The sequence below is a fragment of the Brachyistius frenatus genome, unplaced genomic scaffold (genome assembly GCF_029030835.1).
Source record: "Brachyistius frenatus isolate BFR_SWC_R1_liver_20210118 unplaced genomic scaffold, ASM2903083v1 Contig_48, whole genome shotgun sequence".
Lineage (NCBI taxonomy): Eukaryota > Metazoa > Chordata > Actinopteri > Embiotocidae > Brachyistius > Brachyistius frenatus.
Window position 1 is genome coordinate 892063 of NW_027210647.1, and position 22768 is coordinate 914830.

A 22768-nucleotide genomic window follows, 5' to 3' on the forward strand; every position below is an offset into this window, starting at 1 on the left:
CCATGTGTGCACTTCTTTGCAACACATTGGCTCTGGTATATCCCCTTTTTTTATTTAAAAAGAGCATTAACAACAGGTGGATGGAAACATTGTTGCAGTTCAACTCATGATTATTTGTCATACAAATAATTTCCCATTAATGATTTAATTACCTGTTTCTGTTCATTTTATGCCACTATTATGGTCCAGGCTTAGTCATAGTTTCATAATAAATACCATTAATTGGCACCGAACATTGGAGCATATAAATATAAATTACATTCCTGTTTGCCTTTGAGTGTTCGTAAATGAAATTCACACAGGGCAGATGTGAAATCAATACTAACTTAAATATATAAAGCCTATTACTGAAATATACAAAGAAATCATTGACAATGGCAAGTTAATAGACAATGTACTATGATGCCGCCAAATCTCAATTCGTTTGCCATTAAATCATAGAAGAAAAAGGTGAAACAATAAAATTACATCATTTAAAGAGTGCCAAACCTCAAACGAGAGAATAGTGATGGAAATATGACATTTTTATGAGCTTCATCCAGCTGTTTTTATAAAGATGAATGGAAATGATTTGAGCAATTATGCATGATAATTGCGGTCAGCTCAAATAATCGCATTGAGGCAATTGTGCAATAAATAAGACAGGCCTACTTGCAGTGTATTCTGGCTCTTTTCATTTCGGATGATTTAAAATGTTTCAGGTAGTCTGCCTCGAGGTAGCTTTAGGAGGAGTTTCGTCAGCTCTTTCTGCACACATTTGCTCATATACAGCAGGTATGTCCCCTCGTACAAGACAGAGAAAAATATCACACAGCAGGCGCACCAGCGATTACAGATGATTCCAGTGAGATCCAACAGAAAATCACTCCCGGCCTGCTTTCATAGTCTCAAGCCAAATTTGCCTTCATTCTCACAGTCCCCCTCCTGCTGCGGTGAGTTATTAAATTAAGCTAACCTGTAGGTCGACAATCTCCCCTGCAGAATAAAGGGAATTGGACCCATTTTTCTCCTGAGGGATGATGAAAATAAGCAATTATTCCATCAAGCTTAGTTCAACTGCACTTGGAGGTCATGTCTCTCTTTGTTAAAAAGAAGCATAAGAGAGAGCAGGTACATTGGAAAATTCATACTTAAGAACATCCACACTGGTAGCACAGTTAAATTTATCTTCATGTTAGACTGAATAAAGTGGCCTCTGGGTAGGTTCAGTAAACACCTAAAGAACAGTCTTAGCTAAAGTGGTGGTGTTGGGTTTTTTTTACAACTTGTTGACATGCATAAAACAATGAGGGTAGCTCGTCCAAGTTTTCCTCTTTTTTTATTTCCTCCTGCTGGTCACACCAAATTCATATTTTGAGGAAGCCTGTTGTTTATAAACACACAGTAGAACCATGAGCTCTTTGGCTTGTGTGTATGCACGTGTGTGTGTGTGTGCATGTTCCTGTTTATATGCATGGCATGAGTGTTTGTGTCCCTGTGTGTGTATACTGTGTAACTGTGGGCAGTACTTGAGCGATACTGCCCAGCCGCAGGCTCTGCAATGCATAATTCAACGGCGCAAGCCTCTCAGCACACACTCAAAGGGAACCCAAACAAAGGAAAAGAGAAAAATAAGACTGCAAAAGCAGAAGTTGCCCTCCGAGTACTGTAAAATGAGGAAATTTCCCAGCTTACAAACAAAAGAAAACGAGAAGTCATGTCAATTTGCATTGCCATTGATAAGATGGCTCGTTGAAAGTAATGCCTGAGGCGAGATGTTAGCAGCAACGGCAGTTTGGGTTTGTGTAATATACACCTACACCTGGGTAAACATACAGTTCTGGCACACAAACTTTGAGATTTCTAATTTTGGATTTATTTCAGGGGAGCTGTGTTGTACTGTAACTTACTTTATTCCAACATTAGGTAAACGTATACTGGAAATACAGATGTAATTACACAAGAAAAACAAGAAGAGCATTCAAACTTTAAATATCCTCCGTCGTTGTAATTGCTCACGTTAAAAGAGCAACACGGATGTGTGGATGAGAGCAGAGCTAAAATGTAAGCGTCTCCTGTTACAAACATGCCTTCCAACTTCATCACAAGTGACCTTGTCGCTAACAACAAATGCCGCTCTGCTGTTTGTGGGGGTGCACACAGAAAAGGTCAGCTCAGCTTATTGCCGCTGCTCTACATGTAGAATTCAAGCTGCACTGTGGGCTCTCAGATGTTTGCGTGTTAAGAGCTGGGTACCAAACTTCGATACTCTTGTGGCCATGAACAATTGGCTTCCATACCATCTAGTATCTGGCAGAACTTTCGATGAACAACCACCAAAATTTGTCCAAAATCACGCTGTGTTCCAGCTGATCAACTGGGAAACAAACACAGCTCAAGACACGGAAAGTTTTCGATGACTGGATGCTTTAATGCCACATTGCTACCATTGACGTGAGCTCACATCAGCGGCCTCTGTTCCTCCTGATTACTCCCTATAGACAATAGCATGTGCGTGTTTGTACAGTAAAAAAAAGAGGAACACTAACAGAGCAGAAGCAGCTGTTTGTGGTTATGACATTTCTCAAACTTCTGTCATAAAATGGGTCAAATGCAGCACTGCTTGAGTAGATACTTATGGCTTTTCACACCGCACACAGTATGCAAGTAGTGGACTGATCAGATAAAACATCAGGCTACACTTTAGCAAAGAGTGAAAACACTCTTCATAGGAAACATCCTGAAAAGAATCATATCTTGTTTTTAACTCTGATCTACCTGTCGAGGAATGAAATTTGAAATTACAACATATTTACAAAAACAGTGCTTTGGGTTTTATTCTTTGAACCGGGGCCGATTGTGAGTGAGCAAATTCCAGTGTGATATTTTCAACAACACTGCAGTAGTTTTCACCAAGCAGTGACAAATCTGCTGTGCCACACAATGAACCACACTCATGGCTTACCCTTTGAGCTGCAGACTGACAGAGGGTCTTAGTGTGATAAACAATGGTGACATCGTATTTCAAAGAGGGTCTGTCTTTCACGGATGTATTTCTTTGCCGTTCGTGTCGTTTTGTTTGATTTTTGATTTGTCGTTATTTACCTTGACAACAGGGAGAGGAGGCAGAAAATATCCTTTAAAGCCATTTTTTTTTTTTAATCGAGACAAGAGTTTAAACCAAATCCCTGAAGTGCTTGAATAAATGAACATGTACATTACGCTTGTCTACATCTCATGTACGGCCTCCTCTGCTGTTCAGAGAGGGAATAGTAGAGCCAGTGCTGCTTTCTAGTGGCAGATGACAATAATGGTCTGATGAATTTAAGATTGGATAATGTGCCATAATCCATGACAAATGAATAGACATGCTAATATGAGCACTCAATCCTCCTATCAACACGGTAAATAACTGTGAAGGATGACAAGAGAAAATATCTATTTTGTAATCTTTTACCTGTGTCATTGGATTATATGCAAGATATGTGTTAATCAGGCTTTGTTTTATTTTTTTCCCCTCCAACATGTTCTGAATGTCACAGTGACGAGGAGCCCTCCTACTCCGATTTCTATCCCATCATACCCGCTGATGTGATGTCTGTCAAAGAGATTATCGACATGGACAACTTCCCCCGCCACAGGACATGGTGAGACGCAGTAGAGCGATGTTTTAAGCAGATGTTTCTGTTGACTATCAGCAAGACTAAGAAGGGGGTGATATGAATTCTGATAGGGAGAGGATGTGGAATTTTATACAGTTAACAAAAATGAATTAAAAAAAAAACAACAAAAAAACCAGACACGAATCGCACTCATTCAAACATCATATGAATATTAAATCTTGCCAAAAGGCAAGTTCTGCTGATTAGAATACAGTGAACCCTCGCTATAACGCGGTTCACCTTTCACGGTCTCGCTGCTTCACGGATTTGCATCGTGCATTGAAATCACATTACGACTATATGTAACGTAGATATATTTAATGTCCAGTTCTATCTATTTCAATTGTAAAATAAAGGTTACTACTTCACGGATTTCACCTATCACGGTTTCTATTTGGAACGTAACCCCCGCGAAAAACGAGGGTTCACTGTATAACATTATCCACAATGTTTTAATGCACTGTTCTCACTATATTACAATCACACTGTCCTCTCCAATGTGACGAACATGCTAAGAACCCACAAATGTGGCTCAAACATAGAAAACAAGCAATCAAATAAGCTAGTAAATAAAGTTATTAATCGAAGTTCACAACAAGTCAAAGAGTGCACAGAGCAAATTCAAACCTCCATCTGCAGCTGTTGACAAGGGGAGATTATCTTTACTTCACATGTTGGATGGGTCTTTTTTTGGATGCAAAATGGCAACAACTGTGGATGAGTCCCTTCTTCTCATAATTAACCAAAGACTGTATCCACTTTTCAACTGAGGACTTCCTTCCTGGGTCATAAAACTCTGCCTCTCCTTCAGCAGTCACCACGGCATCCTCTCTCACTCTCCACTTTATTTGAGGAAGACGAGTGGGTCAAGTTCCGATGATGCTTTGCCCTGCATACCAATACAGTACAAGAGCTTTTATGACTATAAAGAGTCTCAATAAACAACGGAAATCGAGGCTTTTTCCTCACTGCCATCGCTCTGTAAAAGGCCAGCTGGGTCCCTTCATTTGCTGTCCCGCGGACGTCATAAAGCCAATGAGCCAGCATTCAACTGAGTCATACAGCAGAAGCTTTGTATTTGTATTTCTGTACTGATGGAGAAAAAAGGAAGCCTTACATCCATTTGGAAGTACAGCCCGAGGTATCGGTTGATTGAGAAGTCCATTTTCAGAAAACGATGCACTATATGATAATCAATGAGCTGAGCAATTAAAGCCAAACAAAAATATGACATCAAGTTTTTTGTATTATATGGCTTAAACCAAATATAAGTTGATTTTGCACCTACGACTAACAAAAACGTAAGGAGAGCATTGTCACATCAGCAAAGAGATTGATATGATCCAGTTTTTGGAAGGCATTGAGAAATGATGTCCTTCTACAGATAGGGGCATAAGATCCAGAGTCCTTCTAGAGGGCATTGACAAGCACTTTCTTTCATTATTTCCTGACGTTTTACAGGCCAACTGAGTAATCAAAGCAAAGTAATTATTAGTTTTGAAGTCAATTAACTCATCAAACATAAGACTTCCTGAAATCAAAGTCAACTTTAATGTCTATCCACCATATGTACAAGACATTCAGAGAGATCGAAATATTGTTTCTCACAGTCCCACAGTGTGCAAAATAAAAAGATAAACATTGTTAAAACATCATTATCCCATGATCCGGACCATAAGTTATTTTATTATCCACAGCAGTAGCAGATCAACTGAAAAAGTTACCAGACACTAAAAAAAAGATTGGGGGATTTGTCTGGTGGCTGGGATTAATTTGTTCCTACTACAGAAAAGTCTTTAACTTATTAGTGAATCAGAATCTGAGAGGATTTTGTTGATGACATGTTCGAGCCATCTTTTACTTTCTAAATGTCTTATGATCATGTTGCAAGGACAGGATTATTGCTCAGCTGTCATGAAGAGGATGTCATATATCTAAAAATAAATCCCAGAATAGAGAGGTTTAGGCCCCAGAGAACGGAAGCGAGGGGATTGTTGCCTCTGGTGACTTGATTTGCTTCACCAAAATCCCTCCTCTAATGTAAGGGCACCTTGTCCTGTCTGGGTCACCAAGTGTCTGTGTTGGGATTCAATAGCACTTTCACATTTGGAGGCTTAATCACAGGCGCTTTCCTGTTCTCCAATCCATCCAGAACCTGATTACACTCTTGCGTCAAAAAGGATTTGACATTTCTAGTGTATTTGACTTCATCGTCAATGCTAAAAATAACACCGATATTTTCTTCTTCGTGTTATGAGAGGAAGCTTTGGCTGGAGAATGACTGCCAAAAGTACACAGACGGACAAACGGAGGTCACAATGAGTATCAAAGGAGAATATTAGAAATACTAGAAGACATAGCTGCCAAGGAGTGAAAAGGGGGGGGAAGTCATTGAGGATGAAATCACATCCTCTTCAAAGACAAAACACAACTGACAGTAATGAGCCTCAGCTGCAACGATGTGGTCTTGCCAACTTAGCATCTCATTAGGAGCAACCACCAAAACCTTCCATCTCATCAACCAGTGTCTATTCCATCTGCTAACATGCTCAGCTAATTCATAAGTCTTGTCTCACCTTCAGGTTTTTCCACCCACTAAAGCCTTCTACCTCTTGAATTAGCAAGGTCAATTCCCTCTGAAGAATAATTTCTTCTTCCCAAGCCTTATCCTCCTCTGATGGGCTGAGATGAATATGGTGTGGATGTATATTTCAGGACAGAGGCTGGAAATCTATGAGCAGAAAGGATGATTGACTCCTGCAGGATAAGAGCTGGAGGACTGACAGATGAAACTGAAAGCTCTGGAGGATTGGCACACTATTTCTAGACCTGTGCCCGAGTGTTGCAAGATGAGGGAGCATGACATTTGTTTTGATCTGCATGGAGACGAATGCACCAGATATTTGTGTGTTGGCAAGTGTGGCTCCAACTGCATGTTAATATCTGATTCACATAATGGCTTCTCATATCTTCCCCACATGGTTCGGGATAAGACATAAATTATGCAGCTTACTCATGCATGCCGTGTTTATCTTGGCAGGAAGGGTTTGCTGTTCTTTGCATCAACAAGCAATGTTAAAATTTCCATTTGGAGCAATAATTAAGCCATAAACCCTTTCATACCCACAGACTTGATGTGATCCAGCGGTTCATTCCCTAAAGGCTTAAAATCTCTGAGCCCAGAGAGATTAAAAACACTGACACACACTTTACCAAACAAGCCAGTGGCAGCAAAAAGTCACCTGGGAGTGTGTGTCGGTATGCACTTGTCTGCAAATGCATTTATGCACTCGTATTCATTTGCATATTTATCTATGCCGTTTGTGCATTTCACTAAATTATCACAACCATTTGTAGAAGCCATTCATGCTCTGATGGCCATCAAAGCTCAGAGAAATGTTTGTGTGAATATTCAAAATTCAGTCTCTCTGTTGTGGCAATGTGCTTGTGTGAAGTACGTGCTGAAATAATTAAACCCTGGGGACTGTCAATCAAAAGATGGTTAAGATGGTTCAAGATACACACCCCTCTGGCGATGAGGAGTACTAAAACGCTGCATTTAAAACGCAGGCAAAATACCTGATTGTGTGGAGCTTACGTGGATCCATGCATAGATGAAATGCATGTGCACAGGAAATGTGCGATGCGATGCTATGTTATAGTCACAGCTATCCCATGCTATACACGTGTTGGTATTATTGAACTCAGTGGGCTTTATTGAGGTTTTTAAGGGGCCTCTGGCTTTACTGAACAAACTTTACAATGAGCTCAGAGCGCAGGTTCAGAAGCAGTAGAGCGGGTCGGGATTCACTGTATAAATGAACAACCCCTAAAGAGAAAAAATAAAATAAAAAATAAACAACCCTCAAATCTTTGTCCCCAGTTGCAGCATTTGCCCGACTTACCGTGTCACCTATAGCTGCCCAAACAAAGAAAAATAAAATGTGTTTTTTCTGAGTCAATAGTCACAGCTGCCTGCCATCTCCATGGCAACAAATTTGATGAAAAGCAGGGAAGTCAGGGATGTCACACGGCCAGCGACAAAGCACCGCTTTGAACTGTCCACACCCGGCGGATTCCTGGAGCAGCGCGCACCAACCTGAGAGATTTCAGGGCAGCGGCACCTCATCTCCTCACAGTGATGCGAATCAGCGGTGGCAGCAATGACTGACGTTCCACTCATGGAAACACCAACTTCTCAAAACGTTGGAACGTGTGTGGAAAAGGTGTTTGTGTGAAATGACACGAAGGTACAAACGGCACAGCGAACTATCATCCTCATCGCCGGAGACTTTTAAAAGACAAACTGCCAAATATCACAAAACTCGCATTTGTCTGTAAATGGGCCGCGACAGAATGAAATGTTTATGTGCCAAAAAAAAAAAAAAAAAAAAAGATACAATGGGAAATTGCTGTTTTGGTTCTCTCGAGAGTTTGATTCCTCTTGTGACTTGGAGTTTAGGGATTTTTTTTTTGACACCCTCTTGGAGATAATTCTGTTTTGTCTGGTGCTGGTTGAAAATATTTTGTACATCTCAAATAAAACACTTGAAATACATATATTAACATAATTACCCCGATTATTAAGCTATTGTTTTGCTGTAAAATTATGTCTGCAGCATTTTTGTTCCGCATCAGACTTTCTGTATTTACCGTTCTTTCGAAGCCAAAACAAGTAAATAACAACTGAAAAACAATCCCTCTTAAATGTTTAAATAAAATGTGCTTTATGCCACCAGGGAAATCCTGAAGGAGACCATGTTTGCTGGTGAAAAGTATCACAGAGAGAAGTGGACACGATTTGGAAATGAGGCTGAGAAGTTCGAGCAAGACGTGATCGGGACCCAGCACATTTTACATACTTACATTGACAAAATGGCGCTTCGCAAACAGGTACAGTCAAGTATTCTCAGGAATCACCCTTATTTTATATATATACAATCAAATACAAACAATGGGAATTGAGACACTTGCCTTCTTAATTTACGTGTACTGAATGAATGCTACACAAAGCAAAGTTAAAATGCAGATTATAAAAGTGTCCCAGTTTAATCAACTTAGATACGAAAAAAATAAAACTCTTTTATGGTTAGTAGCTACCAATGTTAATGTTTTTCACTTGTTTACTAAAAAAAAAAAAAAAAAAAAAAAAAAATCAGCAATTAACAGCTACCATTGGATTATTCAGAGTATTTTTACCCTATATTTTTCATTCACTGCATTTTCTGAGATTATTTGTTTCTCTTATTCTGTTTTAATGACTTGAAAAGCCCTTGGATGTTTGCTGCAAAAAAAAAAAAAAAACATAAGATAAATATTTATCAGCAAACCAATTTTCATCTTCTCTGCACAATATATTTATTTATATTCAAAAAATGTTGGCTTTCATTGATCTGTGTGCGCTTCAGGCAGAAAAGAAGGCATCTGCCCACATGCAGTACCTGGAGCGTCTGAGTCAGAAGGCCCCAGACTTTCCAATCCCTCTGAGGGCTCACACGGTCTGGGAGGGCATGACGGTGAAACTGTCCTGCACGGTCCAGGGCTGCCCACCGCCAAAGGTCACGTGGTAAGAACTTCTGTCTCTGCAGCACTCCATTCTTTTGGCCTTAACTGACCTACCGTGATTTTTTTTTTTTTATATATATATATAACAAAGTCTCTATTAAACTCTGTTGCCGGGGTCATCTGCAGAGTGGTGTCATTTTAATTTAATTTCTCGCTTAGTTGGAAGGAGCTAGAGCAGAAAATATAATATTTTCATAGATGTAACTTTCAGGGAACAACTACACAATGGTGCATAAATATGACGCTGTATTAGACCTGAAAGAAAAAAAAAATCAGTCGAACAAGAAAGAAAGGTATCTTCAACAAGTTTAACAAATAGCAATTTCAGTCATTTATCAGGCAAAGACACTGTACATTTGGGTTTCATCTTCCTAAATATGCTTATTTGTTGCTTTTTGTGGTTTATATCAATGCTAATAAACTATATATGGACATTCAAATAAATAATATAAAACAAAAAGGTCAATTATTCTATCAAAAAAAAGAAAAAGAAAAGACAGCTCATTGCAGCCCTTGTATCATTAATTAATTCATGACTTGTCCATAATACAGTGAGAGACGGTTGTATTTTTCATGCACTCATTAGAAGAAGACTGTCTAATGTATGCATGAGAGGTAAGGAGGTAGGTTACAGACCTGAACATGCAAATGAATACATATCAAGATGGATTAAAAGTTTATGAGCTACTTGCAAAAAAACAAAAAAAGAGTCATGACACAACAGTTCTAAACCCTGAGTTGAATATTGCACGCACTATTAATACAAAATTACCTGTGTTAATTCAGGGAATGTGCCAAACTGTCGACCTTGATACTTGAGCTTCTTTGAGACTAGCTGATGAAAAGGCCGTGTGAGCTCAGTATTCAGACCTGTGGCTCATTGGTTTCACCATCCCATATGGGACCCATCAAGTCCAATGAGCTGCAAAGGGATGCCCTCAACAATGCCTAGCACAAGACAGAATGAGAGATCAAAGGTACCTTCTGCCTTATAGCTTCAGCCAAACCAACATTTGATTATGAAAGCTGTGCATAAGTAATCAGCAGAGAGGAGCATGAACCACCCAAGTGCTGACCGTTGGTAACCCGCTTTGATATTCAAAGAACTAAACTAGTTACTCTTTACTCAGGTATAAGGATGGCGAGCTGCTGATGATGTCTGCCCAACCGTGGAATTACAGTCTTCAACAAAAGTTTGGTCTCAACTCACTTGAGATCAGAAGGTGAGTCACTTGCTCAAATCAATAATTAAGGCTAACAATCTAACTGAGCGTGATACAGGGGAGGGAAATGGCTGGGGCATGTGTGGATTGCATGACCTTGCCACTGACAAATGGAAAATAGGGTTAAAAAAAAAAAAAAAAAAAAGCTTCAGGATAAGGTTAGGAAAATTGTGGTGTTATGAGTGGTGTTATGAGATTTTTTTTTAAAAAGTGGCTGTCAAACTGAGAAATACAGTAAATCCTGGTGCTGTTTTGTAAATCTGCTCTATTACCTCAATTCAAAATATGAAAGGAGCAAATTAAGTTGAATGTTGTATTTGGGGCATAATTTATGCATTTTACAATGAGCCAAATCAGCAGTAAGGGGCACAGCTTTGTAACATCTTTCTTTCAGTTTCAACTTCAACCGCTTTCAACTTTCACAGATATGTAAATGACATTTTATGTCCTCTACAAACAGGTGCTCTCCCGACGATGCCGGGGAGTATAAAGCGGTAGCCGAGAGTCCCCTGGGTGAAGCCATGACTTTTGGAACACTAGTGGTGAACTGTGAGTGGTTTCCTTTTTCATATCAGTTCCACACTGCTCAAAAATCATTACGAACAATACAAAGATTGATGAACAAAGACTGAGGAGTACAGTTCCAGGTCATGAGACACTGACACACTGGGGTCGGCGCATACCAGTGAACGCAAAATCGTCTGACGAGCTGCCAGATTAATCACTCAAAGGAGAATTTACACAAAACATTTTCTTTCAAAATAAATGTATTCTGACCTGGTGCACACAGCTCTCCTCTACTCTATAAACATACACCGGTCCGCTGGCGTCAAATACAGATGTATTTGACACATCTGTTCCACTAGAACCACACATTCATACATGGGACGCACACCTCTCCAACTAGTATGTATGGAAGACATCGCCTCCTAGTGGCTTTGCCGTATATAAAATGCAAAAGTACATGAACAACAACATTTCAAGGCCAAAATTAGTATATCGCTCAGATTCATAAAATCAAAAAGATATGTTAGTTTTAGGAAGTTGAGTTATTTCAGATCAATAAACTGCCAGAACAGCACGGAAACTGTTTTGAAAGGTAACTATTAGGAAGGATATACAAACAGGATTTTGGAGGTGAACGTGACTTCTATCAAAAGCACCTGAATCCCATACACCTGAATAGACGCACTGCACTATTTGTACATCTGAGGAACAGGGGATGAAAATATCATTTGTGTTTGATGATTAATGTTTGTTTTTCAGTGTTTGTTGTTGTTGTTGTTGTTGTTGTTTTGCTTATAATACAATTATTTCTATAAACTGCACTTTGTCTTTACACTTAAAACTAACATTTTGATCAGGCTAGATTTGATATTTCACCTTAATTGCGTGTAAAATATCCTTTGGTGCATATTGAACAGCATTAACTGTATTAAACATCGCATAAAAAAAAAAAACAGTGAAAGGATGAAATACATATAAAATAACCAAGAAAAGATCATAACGTGAAGTCCTTATCCACGCAAATGGGATCATGAGACCAAACCAGAAACCAAATTCATGAATACACAACATTGTAGGAAAACAGTAAACCACCAGGCACTGCCATCCACAAGTCAACACCACTAACAGCAACCATGTTGACAAACATCCAACAGCAGACAGATGGTAATGCATGCAAAGTAAAAACAACAATGCCAGTGTTTAAAAAAAGAAAATTAACATTTACTCACGTTGGCAGAAGTCAGAAAGGGTTGGAAGATGTCCTTCAGTCGTGTGTGCTCTTGCAGGTAAAGTCCGAAGACTGTCTCCGTCTCGATGTTTAGTTCCAATGTACACACAATATGCAGCGTTTGTCTTTTGACAATATCATTATTGTACAGCCAGTAATTGTCCTTATACCAAGACAATTAAGCGCTTTTCATGAAGCCGTAGCTTCACGCAGTAAGAAGGCTTATTTTCCTCACGTGCTTCAACGTCAACTTAAGTAGACTTTGAATCACGACAAGTAACAGAATTACAGAGCTTATTATAAAATACTTTACGCAATTTATTTTTTTGAGGCTTTGTTTACAGTCAGCCGTTTTGTAAAATATGAAACAGCGAAGTGCGCGCACGGAGAACTCCCGCATTTCTAGCTGCAAATGTACGCATGCGCAGTTTCAGTTTCAGACATACGCATGCGCTGTAAACTGGCATAACAAACACGACACAGCTTTGGCTTAGATGCGACACTTTTTAGAGATCACGCAACTCTTTCAAGGCCGCCGACAATATCGAAGTAATAGCCCATCGTTCTCGTCTTTTATTGAATATAATTTGTGTATGTTGTATTCAATGAAGGGTTCTTATTTAATAATATAAAGACAGAAAAAGGAAACGGTACCTTAAAGCCGCCTAATGAACAGGTGAGTAGCTGCAGTGAATAGACTGTACCAAATAACAGACGTCTGATTTATGTGAGCAAGAACTCACACTTATTATTGTCAGTGATCATTTGAAAAGGTTGTGTTTGCCCTGCTGTTATGCATCTATGAATAAGTGATATAGATTAAGAATTAAACAAAATTGACACCAAATAATCACATTAAAACAAGTGAAATGGAACATTTGGACCAAACCTCCTGTGGAGAAGAAACTGTCTTAATTTGATATTTTAGTCATGAGGTGTGCGATTCATCTTTCAGCACAGTGGGTTGTGACACATAGCAGGCTTGCAGCAGAGGCTGCAATGCAGAGAATACAGCACTTGTGAATACATTTAAGTGATTAATTTTGTTATTGTGTCATAAATAAACAATATGACCAGCCACCTACTGCTGCTGAGCCCTTTGGTGTTTCTCAGTCTCAAGGTTACGTCCTTGGGAAGCTGCATTTCTAGGATGCTATGCCATCAAATCCCGTGAAGGACACTTCCAATGTATTGGATCCTTCAGACTGAAGACAGAGACCCTCGTTAAGAGAATTTTCAAGGATGCATCAGGTGTATCCTCAGCATCCTTAAAGCTCCCACAATCCTATGTGCACGGAGAGTTCAGGGGTGCGACCTTTACCTGCACAGAGGATTGTGGGAGATTTCAGTGCTGTATGGCTCATAGGGACATGAATTTATTTTTATAACAGCGAGGGTTTTGTCACATATCTACCCGGCTATGAAAGTCAGCGTTTCAGTTTCTTTGCTTCATTTTCGGGCACAGGCATTCATTAATGCCTCCAGGGTGCCGACACTTTCTCGGCCAAATTTGACCACGTATTTGTGTCTCCATCCTCCTAATGTCTCCGATCTTGTTATTGCTCGAGTTAGATGTGTCTTCTATTTTTCTAAGGAAGCCCAAAGGAAATTATTTCTCGATTGGAAACTATTTTCTCTTTTTGTCTCCATGCACAGCGTAGTTTTCTCTCCTCATTATCCAAGTTTCTATATAAATTTGATATTTGTAAGAGAATCAAAGCCAGACTAAAATGATCAGAAAAACAGCTCCCATTGCAGCACTGATGTATAATGAATTCAAATGAGACAGTGGGTGTAGTGAGGACTAATAACATCTACAGTGAGCAATATTGCCTCACAGCACTGTCACTGATTTCTGTTTTTTTTTTTTTGCACCTTTTAAATGACCCACCCTTTTGATGAAAGGGCTCCATGCCCGGCAGTAAAGATCCCTAACGTTGCAGATGATCAGGGATTTAATGAGACACTTCAAGGCTTCTTTTTCGCCATCTATATTTCACAGGCGTTCTTCAGTTTTTGAAATAGCCTATGTTAAAGGGAATATTAGATGTGACTTGTATAAATGTATCACTGGCAGGTTTGACTTGTCTGATCTGTGGTTCTGTCTCTTTCACCTTCAGTTTCACAATATCATTCTCCATTTCTGTCTCCATCTGTGACCCTCCCTGCCTTTTCTCCAATCGGTCCTGCTCTGCCGCTCTGCCACTCCGCGATTCAGCATATCAAGGAGCCGTGGCTGGTTCAGAGCGCTCGCAGACCGCCGGTAAGTTTCATGCCAGGGCCTAATGAAAAGTGTCCCCTTTCATTTTCTCTGCCACCCTTTGAAGTTCCTCCCTCCACCAGTAAACGAGGGAGGGCTGAGTGGCTTTGAAGACTGTGATACAACGCTCGGCGCTGCCTGCGCACGCTGCACCTCCTAAAGAAAAAGATACGGGTGGATTGAAAGGGAGCAGTGCATTGATGGTGTTTGTTTATCATGGGACTCTATGTTTCTGTGTGGGTGTCCATGGATGTATGGGTGTAAGTAAGACTGTTTGTGGAATAGTTGCTGTAGGGATAAAATGACTTGCTTCCAATTGAGCAGAAACGACAGTCATGTATATTTCATTCCAGGGACAGCAGGAGATTTATCCCATTTCGCTCCAAGCTGCGGAGCATCTCATATTGGCTGTGGCACACTTTGGCCTAGATAAGCCTCCACCATGTGTGGGGATCAGGGCTTTTTCATCCAGAACTACTTGCATAAACTGTACGCCCAGTAACTGATCAGGCCACATTAATGTAGGGCCACTAGAACTGCACTGCTAATTCTGCCTAGAATGAGGAGTCAATTGTTCAAATCACTAAAACAAACTAAATTTATGTTTATGAGGGCGGATCAAGTGGTTCATACACTGCTCGTCTTGCTCGTGAACAGAGTGCAGCACTGTGATGTGCACAGAGCAAATAGAAGCTATAATCTTTGTTAGTAAGTATTTCAACTTACGTCTTTTCATCAACAGATGTTTTTGTGACCACTTGTATGTGCACATTTGTAATGCTGGATTTGAGCAGAGAACACACATCAACTTTTGTGTCAACAGTGACCATTGAAAAGCTTCAGAAACTCCTTTCTGTTCCCCAAAAATATGACACAAAATTTAACATGTGCTCTCTGCTTGAGTTTCAGGTCCTTGGTATCATCACAAATGCACACGTACCAGTGGTCACAAAAACATGTGTAACACAGGTCTTGATGTTGCTCAAGCGATAAAACTTGAACTACTTACTCATGAGGTTTATAGCTTCCCTCTGCTCTGTGCGTGTCACAGTGCTGTGCAGTCTTGCTACTTTTTGGTCGCCCTTCGTATCTCACGAGGACCTCTTGTGCTGAACTGTACATTCTGGTTCATGTTGGATTTACAGTTTGAATTTACTGCCTGGTTGTGAAAATGTGAGAGTTTATTAAAAAAAATCATTAAGATCAATATTTTGGGTGCCTTCTTAGTCATTTTCACATCATAAATGGTGTAATGAAATTGAATTGGGCTATTGATTTGACCGTGAATCATGTGTAGATTGTAAATCAGCAAGACTGCCCAAATAATAAGGACCCGTCTGTGCTGTTTTTATGCTTCTTTGATGTAAATTGAAAGAGAAGACAAAACTGACAGTCAATCTGGACACATCTGATCAGGACAAATGTTTATTTATGCAGTATATACCATTGCTTCTGCAGACGCACTCTGTAGGTGCAATATAATACAATGCATTTCCCATTCACCAAGAAATTAAGTGGCAATCAATTTGAATGAAGCTCTATCACCTTGTAATACCATCACGGGCTGCTTGCAGCGAAAATGTGCTGAAGAATTGCATGCAGACATTTTTATGTAACTGACGCTTGAATATCTCATATAGAGCAGATCATATTTTCCAACACAAGTCACTCAATAAACAAAAGCGCAGCATGATTATCATTGCACTGAGAGAAGTACATTGTGTGAATGAAGGGGAGCAAATATCCAAGTGGTGTGTTTTAATAGGACTGCACACATCCCTGTGATGGCCTGGACTGCTAAGCAGAACAAGATCATTATAAGAAACATGTCACAGTCTCTCAGACTCGTCCCTGAAAATGGGATTAGACAGGACCACATGCCATATATCTCTCACTTCCAGATTGTATTGCTTTGCTGTTTTGACAAGTGAGAATGAATGGTAGTTGAAGGAATAAATTGTAAGGAATTGTTCACTTCCCCCCTAAAAAAGTGTCACATCCTCAGTTTGTCTGCTGTCCTCTGTTGTTTCCTCGGGGAATGCCTCTCGTCGCTGTCCTTTGTGTCCATGCTCTCTTGGACAAACTAGAGGGTCTCTTTCTATTCTGGCCATGCCAGTCTGCAGAAAATGCTCTTCTTAGGCAGTTAAGACCCTCTGGTTTAGTTTGCATTGTGCAGTCTTACTTCCTGCCACTTGTGAAATAAACCAAGATGGGAATTTTACTAATAGCTTGCAGAGAATTAGGAGAAACTGGTATCAAAGCAACAAATGCACTTTTTTGTGCACTTTGAGCTTCTTTTTTTTTGTCGAGGTTTGGTGAAAGAGCTCATTAGATGCTGGATTGAGTTTTCATTTCTTATGATCAGCATCCGGATTTTTCTTCTCATCAGGCTTATCCCCTTTGTTGTGGTCTGAAGGTCGCCAGCACAATTTTATAGAAACAACCACCCAAAGTTATGAAAAATTCTTCCTTGAATTGCTAATTTGTTTGCCAGTTTCCTTCTGTTTATCAATCATTTTTTCAACTTTGTCCCTGTCCTCCTGCCTCTTCTAGCCTTGCAGCTTCCACAGGAAGCCCAGTTTGGCACCTATTTTCCCCAAACCTGGGTGAAAGAGGGCCAGATCCTTACCCTGCAATGTACCTTCTCCTCCGCTCTGCTTCCCTTCCAGCAGGATGTCAGCTGGTTCAGAGATGGTAAGTATCATAGAAGACGAGACATGTGAGGGGGATTTTTGACTGTTTAGAAAGGTGTTATAGGTCTATCCGTTTTTTTCTTTTTCTTTCAATCTGCAGGCATACAGCTGCACCAGTCCAGCAATGTGAACATGCAAACGTCTGACAACAAGGTCACCATCACATTACAGGCTGCAAACAAGGAGCATGAAGGTGTTTACACAGCCAGACTGAGGACCTGGGATGGATTCCAGGAACACAGTGCTTTTGTCTACGTCACAGGTGAGACCCAAAATAAAATGTTATTCTTATGATTTTAAACCCTACGCTGATGTTTTATCGATGGTATAGAATCCACAGATAGCTGGATCAGATGTAACTACTGTCTTTTGTCATGTAGCATCTTTAAAGGATGTAAGTGTTTAATAGTCTCTCAAACATCAAGTTGTCTTTTTGTAAGAAGAAGTATATTCGTAATCATTGTGTTCCACGTTGAAATGTTGCGGATGTTGAGCGTAAAGGTTCAATAGTTGTTGAGTAAAAACAACATAACACTAGTCTTTAAACTTCCTGCCAGTCAAACTGCCATGCTGAGGTCAGATGATGAGAACAAAGTAAACTCCATCTGCTGCCGAAGGCTGCAAGATAGTTGAAAGCTCAGGAAAAAAACAAGCAAGTGAACCTTCAGAGATAAATGAATATTTTACCATTTAAGTAAATATAATGACGTGCAGACTTACAGCCAATCTCCAGTTAGTTTAATTTAGCATAAAGAGTGGAAACATGGTGACCAGAGCTTGATTGGCTCTGTTCAAAAGGTAACAATACATAACAAACCTGTAAAATTCAGTTTGATGTTTACTGGTACATGGTCCGAAAAGTTTGTGAACTTATAATTTACATAATCACATAACATGGTTGTAGTAATGTTAAAAGTTACAGCTAATAAACAAACAAATGTTTTATAATCACATGCTACCATGATGCCATTTTGCAGATGCACTTGTTTCCAACTTGTTTATGATGACTTTATTAGGCTGCTCATGTCACACTTGCAAGTCGCTGTCAGGTCACCTCAGAAACTCCTAAAATACTAAATATTCTTCAGTAAACAACCTTCCTCTCAAAGGACATGCTTTGTATGAAATGATGCATTCAGTGTTTATAAATATTTGAAAACTGCTTAGGAGAAACCTTGAGACCTTTGCATGTAAAATATCGGTGTTTTTTTGAGGATGGAATCATCAATTGTTGTCCCCCGCTGGATAAATTGTGTTTTGACGGAAACCTTCCCCCAAACGCTATTTGTATTCACCAGATTTTCATGGTACTTTAATTTCCTGTCAGCAAACTATACTGATTCATACAGGGAAATTGCACCATCAATCAAGCTGCTCTGCAGTTGAAGGCTTGTTAACTTTGTTCAGTGAAAGTGTATATTCCTCATAGACTGCTATTTTCTCTTCAATACGTTCTTTTCAGCATGCAACTACACAAAAGAATAGCTGAGACTTGACTCATCAAACATTTGAAATCTGGGCAGCCCTGCGAGGAGGCTTGTCACATGCACAGTATGCATTTCAACGTGAGTTAGTGCTTATTCATGTATATAAGATACCTTAACTGCCACAGTAAACAGTATAAAGTGCTCTGAATCATTCATGAGCTTGGTGTGCACATACTGTACACCAGAAACACACACTAGTCCAACTAATAACATTTAATTCAAAATAAATCTCCCTGCAAAGCTTTTAAAATCTTGGCACAGGTCTCTCTCTCTTGTTCTTTACCAGAGCCGGAGGTACTAATTAGGGAATCGGGGAACTTCCCTGCATGTTTGTTTTCTCCTTCATACAGCAGTCATATTTGCATTACAAGTAGGTGGTACACGAGAGCAAAAACAAATGAGAGACGGAGGAGGGAGGTGTGAGAATGCAAATTTAAAACAGGAAAAAGACATGCTTGATGTTGACTTAAGTCTTTTGTTGGAAAAGCGTCTATTCCCATCCTCAGGAACGGATTTTGGGGACATGTCACATCCTATCGCTTCAATCCACTTAGCATAATTTCCTCATTTCTTTTTCTTCCGTCTCTGTGTCATCAGATTTGCTGGTTGTGATTATATAGTAGCTGTAAGTTAAATAACATAGCATATAGGACGTCATATATGTTAATATATAAAATGTCAGAATACAATTAAAAAAAAAAGTTCATATAATAGGCTGACAAAGTGTTTGATTAACTAATTGTTTCAGCTCTAAAAGCGTGTTACTTCACTTCCTGTCAGAGCCATAATCTTTCACTCTCAAGCTCTAATGATATTAAGTTTGAAGTGATAAAATGAGCAACATTACTTTAAATCCTCCCATCGTTAAACTCCCCACCTTTCTCCCATCGTATGTCTACATCTCCTCCTTCTTTTGTCCTCTCTGGCTCTCCATATTTCACATCAATTTTCCACCCACAGTATTTCTACGTCGGCTCAATGTCTCCATCTCAGTCCTCAGGTTTCCTTTTCTCTAACACACTCACTGCTGTCCTCCCTTAGATGATTCAGCTGCGCTGCCGGGAGGTCCTGCCTCTCCTCTGGCCGTGCAGGTGGCTGATGTCAACAAGGACTACGTCTTCCTGACTTGGCAGCCGCCCAGTGCGGATGGAGCTTCACATGTGGAGGGTTATTATGTAGAAAGGTGAGAATCAGCCTGATTCACTGTTTGTTCAGCAATTCAAATATTTCATTTGATTCCAATTAAAGCAATGAAACTAAAATAGAAATCTTGATTGAAAGTTCATTCTTGACCCCTGAAAATGTTCTTTACAAACCAGTCTCATGAGCATGCTCTGAAGCGATGGATTAATATATCAAACAATCTTTTTTTTGCAGATACATTTATCCTGTTGCATTGAAATGTTGTTCAAATTTCCATTTATCTGAGGATTTTAGAGACTTCTCTTTTTCACTTCTGAATAAGTCAGATTTTTTTAATGAGGCGAGGCTAGAAATGCATACCGAACATCCCATTATGTCCACTGATTCCAAAAACTCATTGTGACTAAAGTCTTTTATTAAGAAAAGAAGTGAATCATTTAAATAGTGACAATTTCTGTAACGTCAGGAGAAAAATGGAAAGAGTTTGAATAGGCAGAGAAATTGAAAAACCTGCTTTGGCAAGGCACTTAACAAATCCAAAAGCTAGTAATCATGATTCCCTCGATTAGTTTCATAATCACTTAGTCTACCAGTTATTTTCTTCATTAACCACCTGCTAATCACTTGGCGTTTTAAATGTCAGAACATGATAAAAATAAATAAAAGGCCCAAAAACTGACTGATAAAAAAGTCATATGTCGAAAAAACCCAGATATATTTACTTTCTATTCTATTATTTCTACAGTTGAACCTCAGACAAAGAAGTCTGAAGTAGTTTTCCTGGATTTGCTGTTCTGTTCTTTTCTCTCTGCTCTCCCTTCACCCCAACCGGTCGATGCAGACGGCGTGCCCACCTCTAGCCTGGTTCTATTGGAGCTTTCTTCCTGTTAAAAGGGAGTTTTTCCTCCCAGACATCAGCTAATGAGGGAATTATTGAATTTTTGGGTACCTTTGTATAATGTTGTAAAGTTCTGTTGTAAGGACTTTACCGTGTTAAGTGCCCTGAAATAACTTCTGTTGAGATTTGGTGCTATATAAGTAAAGGGAATCTTATTGAATTGAAAGAAAGGAAAACGCAATAATATTTGCTAATTAATTAGTATTTGGTCAAACGAAATCGCCTTTGTTAATTCATTCTATTCTTTTAACACTTAATGTAGTTGTTATTCAAAATATAAAAAAAATATATATTAACACTCCATCAAAAATGGGCATTTTATAATCAATTTATTTGTGGGTTTGTGATTCATTTTATCAGGTGATCAATTGATTATTAAGTGGGGGACAAATGGGCTTCCCACCAAATATCTGCTTCTGCCTGGAAGAAAACATTATTTAGAGGTGAATTATGTAAAACAAGAGAAGTATTGATTAAAGATTTTGGACTCCGTTTGGTTTTTCATTGCCAGGAACTTCCAGCACAAAGATCGTATCTCTTACAGTGAACTCGCATTCAGTCTTTGTAAAAAAGGCTTATTTTGGATCGGACTTACAGTGATTTTCTGTTTTGGACGTCAACACAGTAAGACTACACTGCTGAGCGTCGTCTGAGGACAATGGCTTGGATTGGATATTGTAATATCCATTTGGCAGAGTTCACATGAGATGGATGGTATACATGGTAATTATCAGCCCTCAACGCCACATTAACAGCAGAGTCAAAGACTCCCAGAGGAGAACAGGTTGCTGCACTTATCGCCAACAACAATCAATCAGGAGCGCCTGGCACATGTGTGTGCTTTGGAGTGTCAGTAAGTGTTGTAATAAGTGTGTCGAAAGAGCAAGAGAAAGTATGTTTGCATATACACATCACATTCATTTGTGCATTAGTGAACACATTCCTCTTTCTGTTTTTGTATATTTTTGTGCATCTTCTTTCCGTCACTGTACAAGATACAGCTACTGATAGTTATTGGTTACTGGGTGAAAAAAAGAACATGTAAGATGTCTCCCAGTTCCCTAGCAACCCCCTTCTGGTTAGAAAACTGCACTCTTTTCTGTCTTTGTTTACTACAAGTGGCAAGTTTGTTTATCTATGTTGTCAAAAATAACTATTTTATTGTGTTTGGAGGCCTTTTATGTTCTAATGATTGTGTCTGGTCCCAATCCTTGGTCTTGGTGGGCTGCGTACTGACTTGTTGTGTTGTTGTGTGGCCGGAAATGTTTTTGATTTTGTTTTGTAATGTTGCAGACTCCTCAAGCTGTGCTTCAAACTGTGCATCGTGCTTTGTTTACCTCTTATTAAAATTCCTGTGCTTTCCTTCTTTCTTTATTGTTGTGGAAATGTTGTATGTGCAGGATTGATTTCTCTCCCTGTCTCTCTCTCAGATTCGACATCGGCCAGTGTGAGTGGGAGCGCTGCAACGTGCATATTCAGAAAATGTGTAATTACCCGGTGTTTGGGCTGAAGGAAGGCGCTCTGTACCAGTTCAGAGTTCGAGCTGTGAACCAGGCCGGAGTCGGACGCCCCTCCAAGGCCACAGAGCCCGTCCTCACCGCAGACCCGCTGGAACACACCAGGACAATGGGTAACACATGTCAACTGTTAACATTTACATATTAAAAGCTGTAAAGTGTTACATCAGTGTCGTCAGAGAAACACAAATAGGTGACAAATTTAAAGAAAAACCAACAAACTTTGATGAGTTTGCCTGATTGCTTTGATTCTTTTGTGGTGTAACAGCAAAAACAGGCCGACAGGATATTATTACACACAAGTGTGTTAACCGCTGATAAAACTGATCTTTTTACTACTTTACGCAGCTTAATTCGAGATCCATGACACAAAGGTAGAGACGGGCTTTAGCTTGCATTTCACTCTATTTTCAAGACACTTTGGAGAGCTATGTATGTGACTTTACCATGAACTCAAAAGCTAACCTACTTTTAATTCCACATACTGATTGTGTGCTCTCAAGAAAACTCAAAAAAGATGCAATATCATTTGGTAACCACGGTAACACATGTCCCTCAGCCTGTGAATACAGATATTTATCCTCGTGAATTAGAAAGTGATAAAAC

The 22768-nt window shown here is 39.5% G+C and overlaps 1 protein-coding gene across 4 annotated transcripts in view; it reads left to right on the forward strand.

The window, feature by feature from the left end:
* The window catches only part of myom3 (myomesin 3), a 57692-nt gene that overhangs the window by 5108 nt on the left and 29816 nt on the right, over positions 1–22768 (forward strand). Inside the window, exons 3-12 of one of the 4 annotated variants that reach the window (XM_069703794.1) lie at positions 3522–3626; positions 8381–8534; positions 9050–9207; positions 10337–10429; positions 10890–10978; positions 14383–14427; positions 16978–17118; positions 17218–17379; positions 19646–19787; positions 22076–22275. In XM_069703794.1, the coding sequence (XP_069559895.1) occupies positions 3522–3626; positions 8381–8534; positions 9050–9207; positions 10337–10429; positions 10890–10978; positions 14383–14427; positions 16978–17118; positions 17218–17379; positions 19646–19787; positions 22076–22275 (1289 nt within the window). Of the gene's footprint in view, positions 1–3521; positions 3627–6891; positions 7892–8380; positions 8535–9049; positions 9208–10066; positions 10184–10336; positions 10430–10889; positions 10979–14382; positions 14428–16977; positions 17119–17217; positions 17380–19645; positions 19788–22075; positions 22276–22768 lie in introns of those variants that run through there. The other 3 variants (XR_011311123.1, XR_011311124.1, XR_011311125.1) reach the window with 3 other exon arrangements.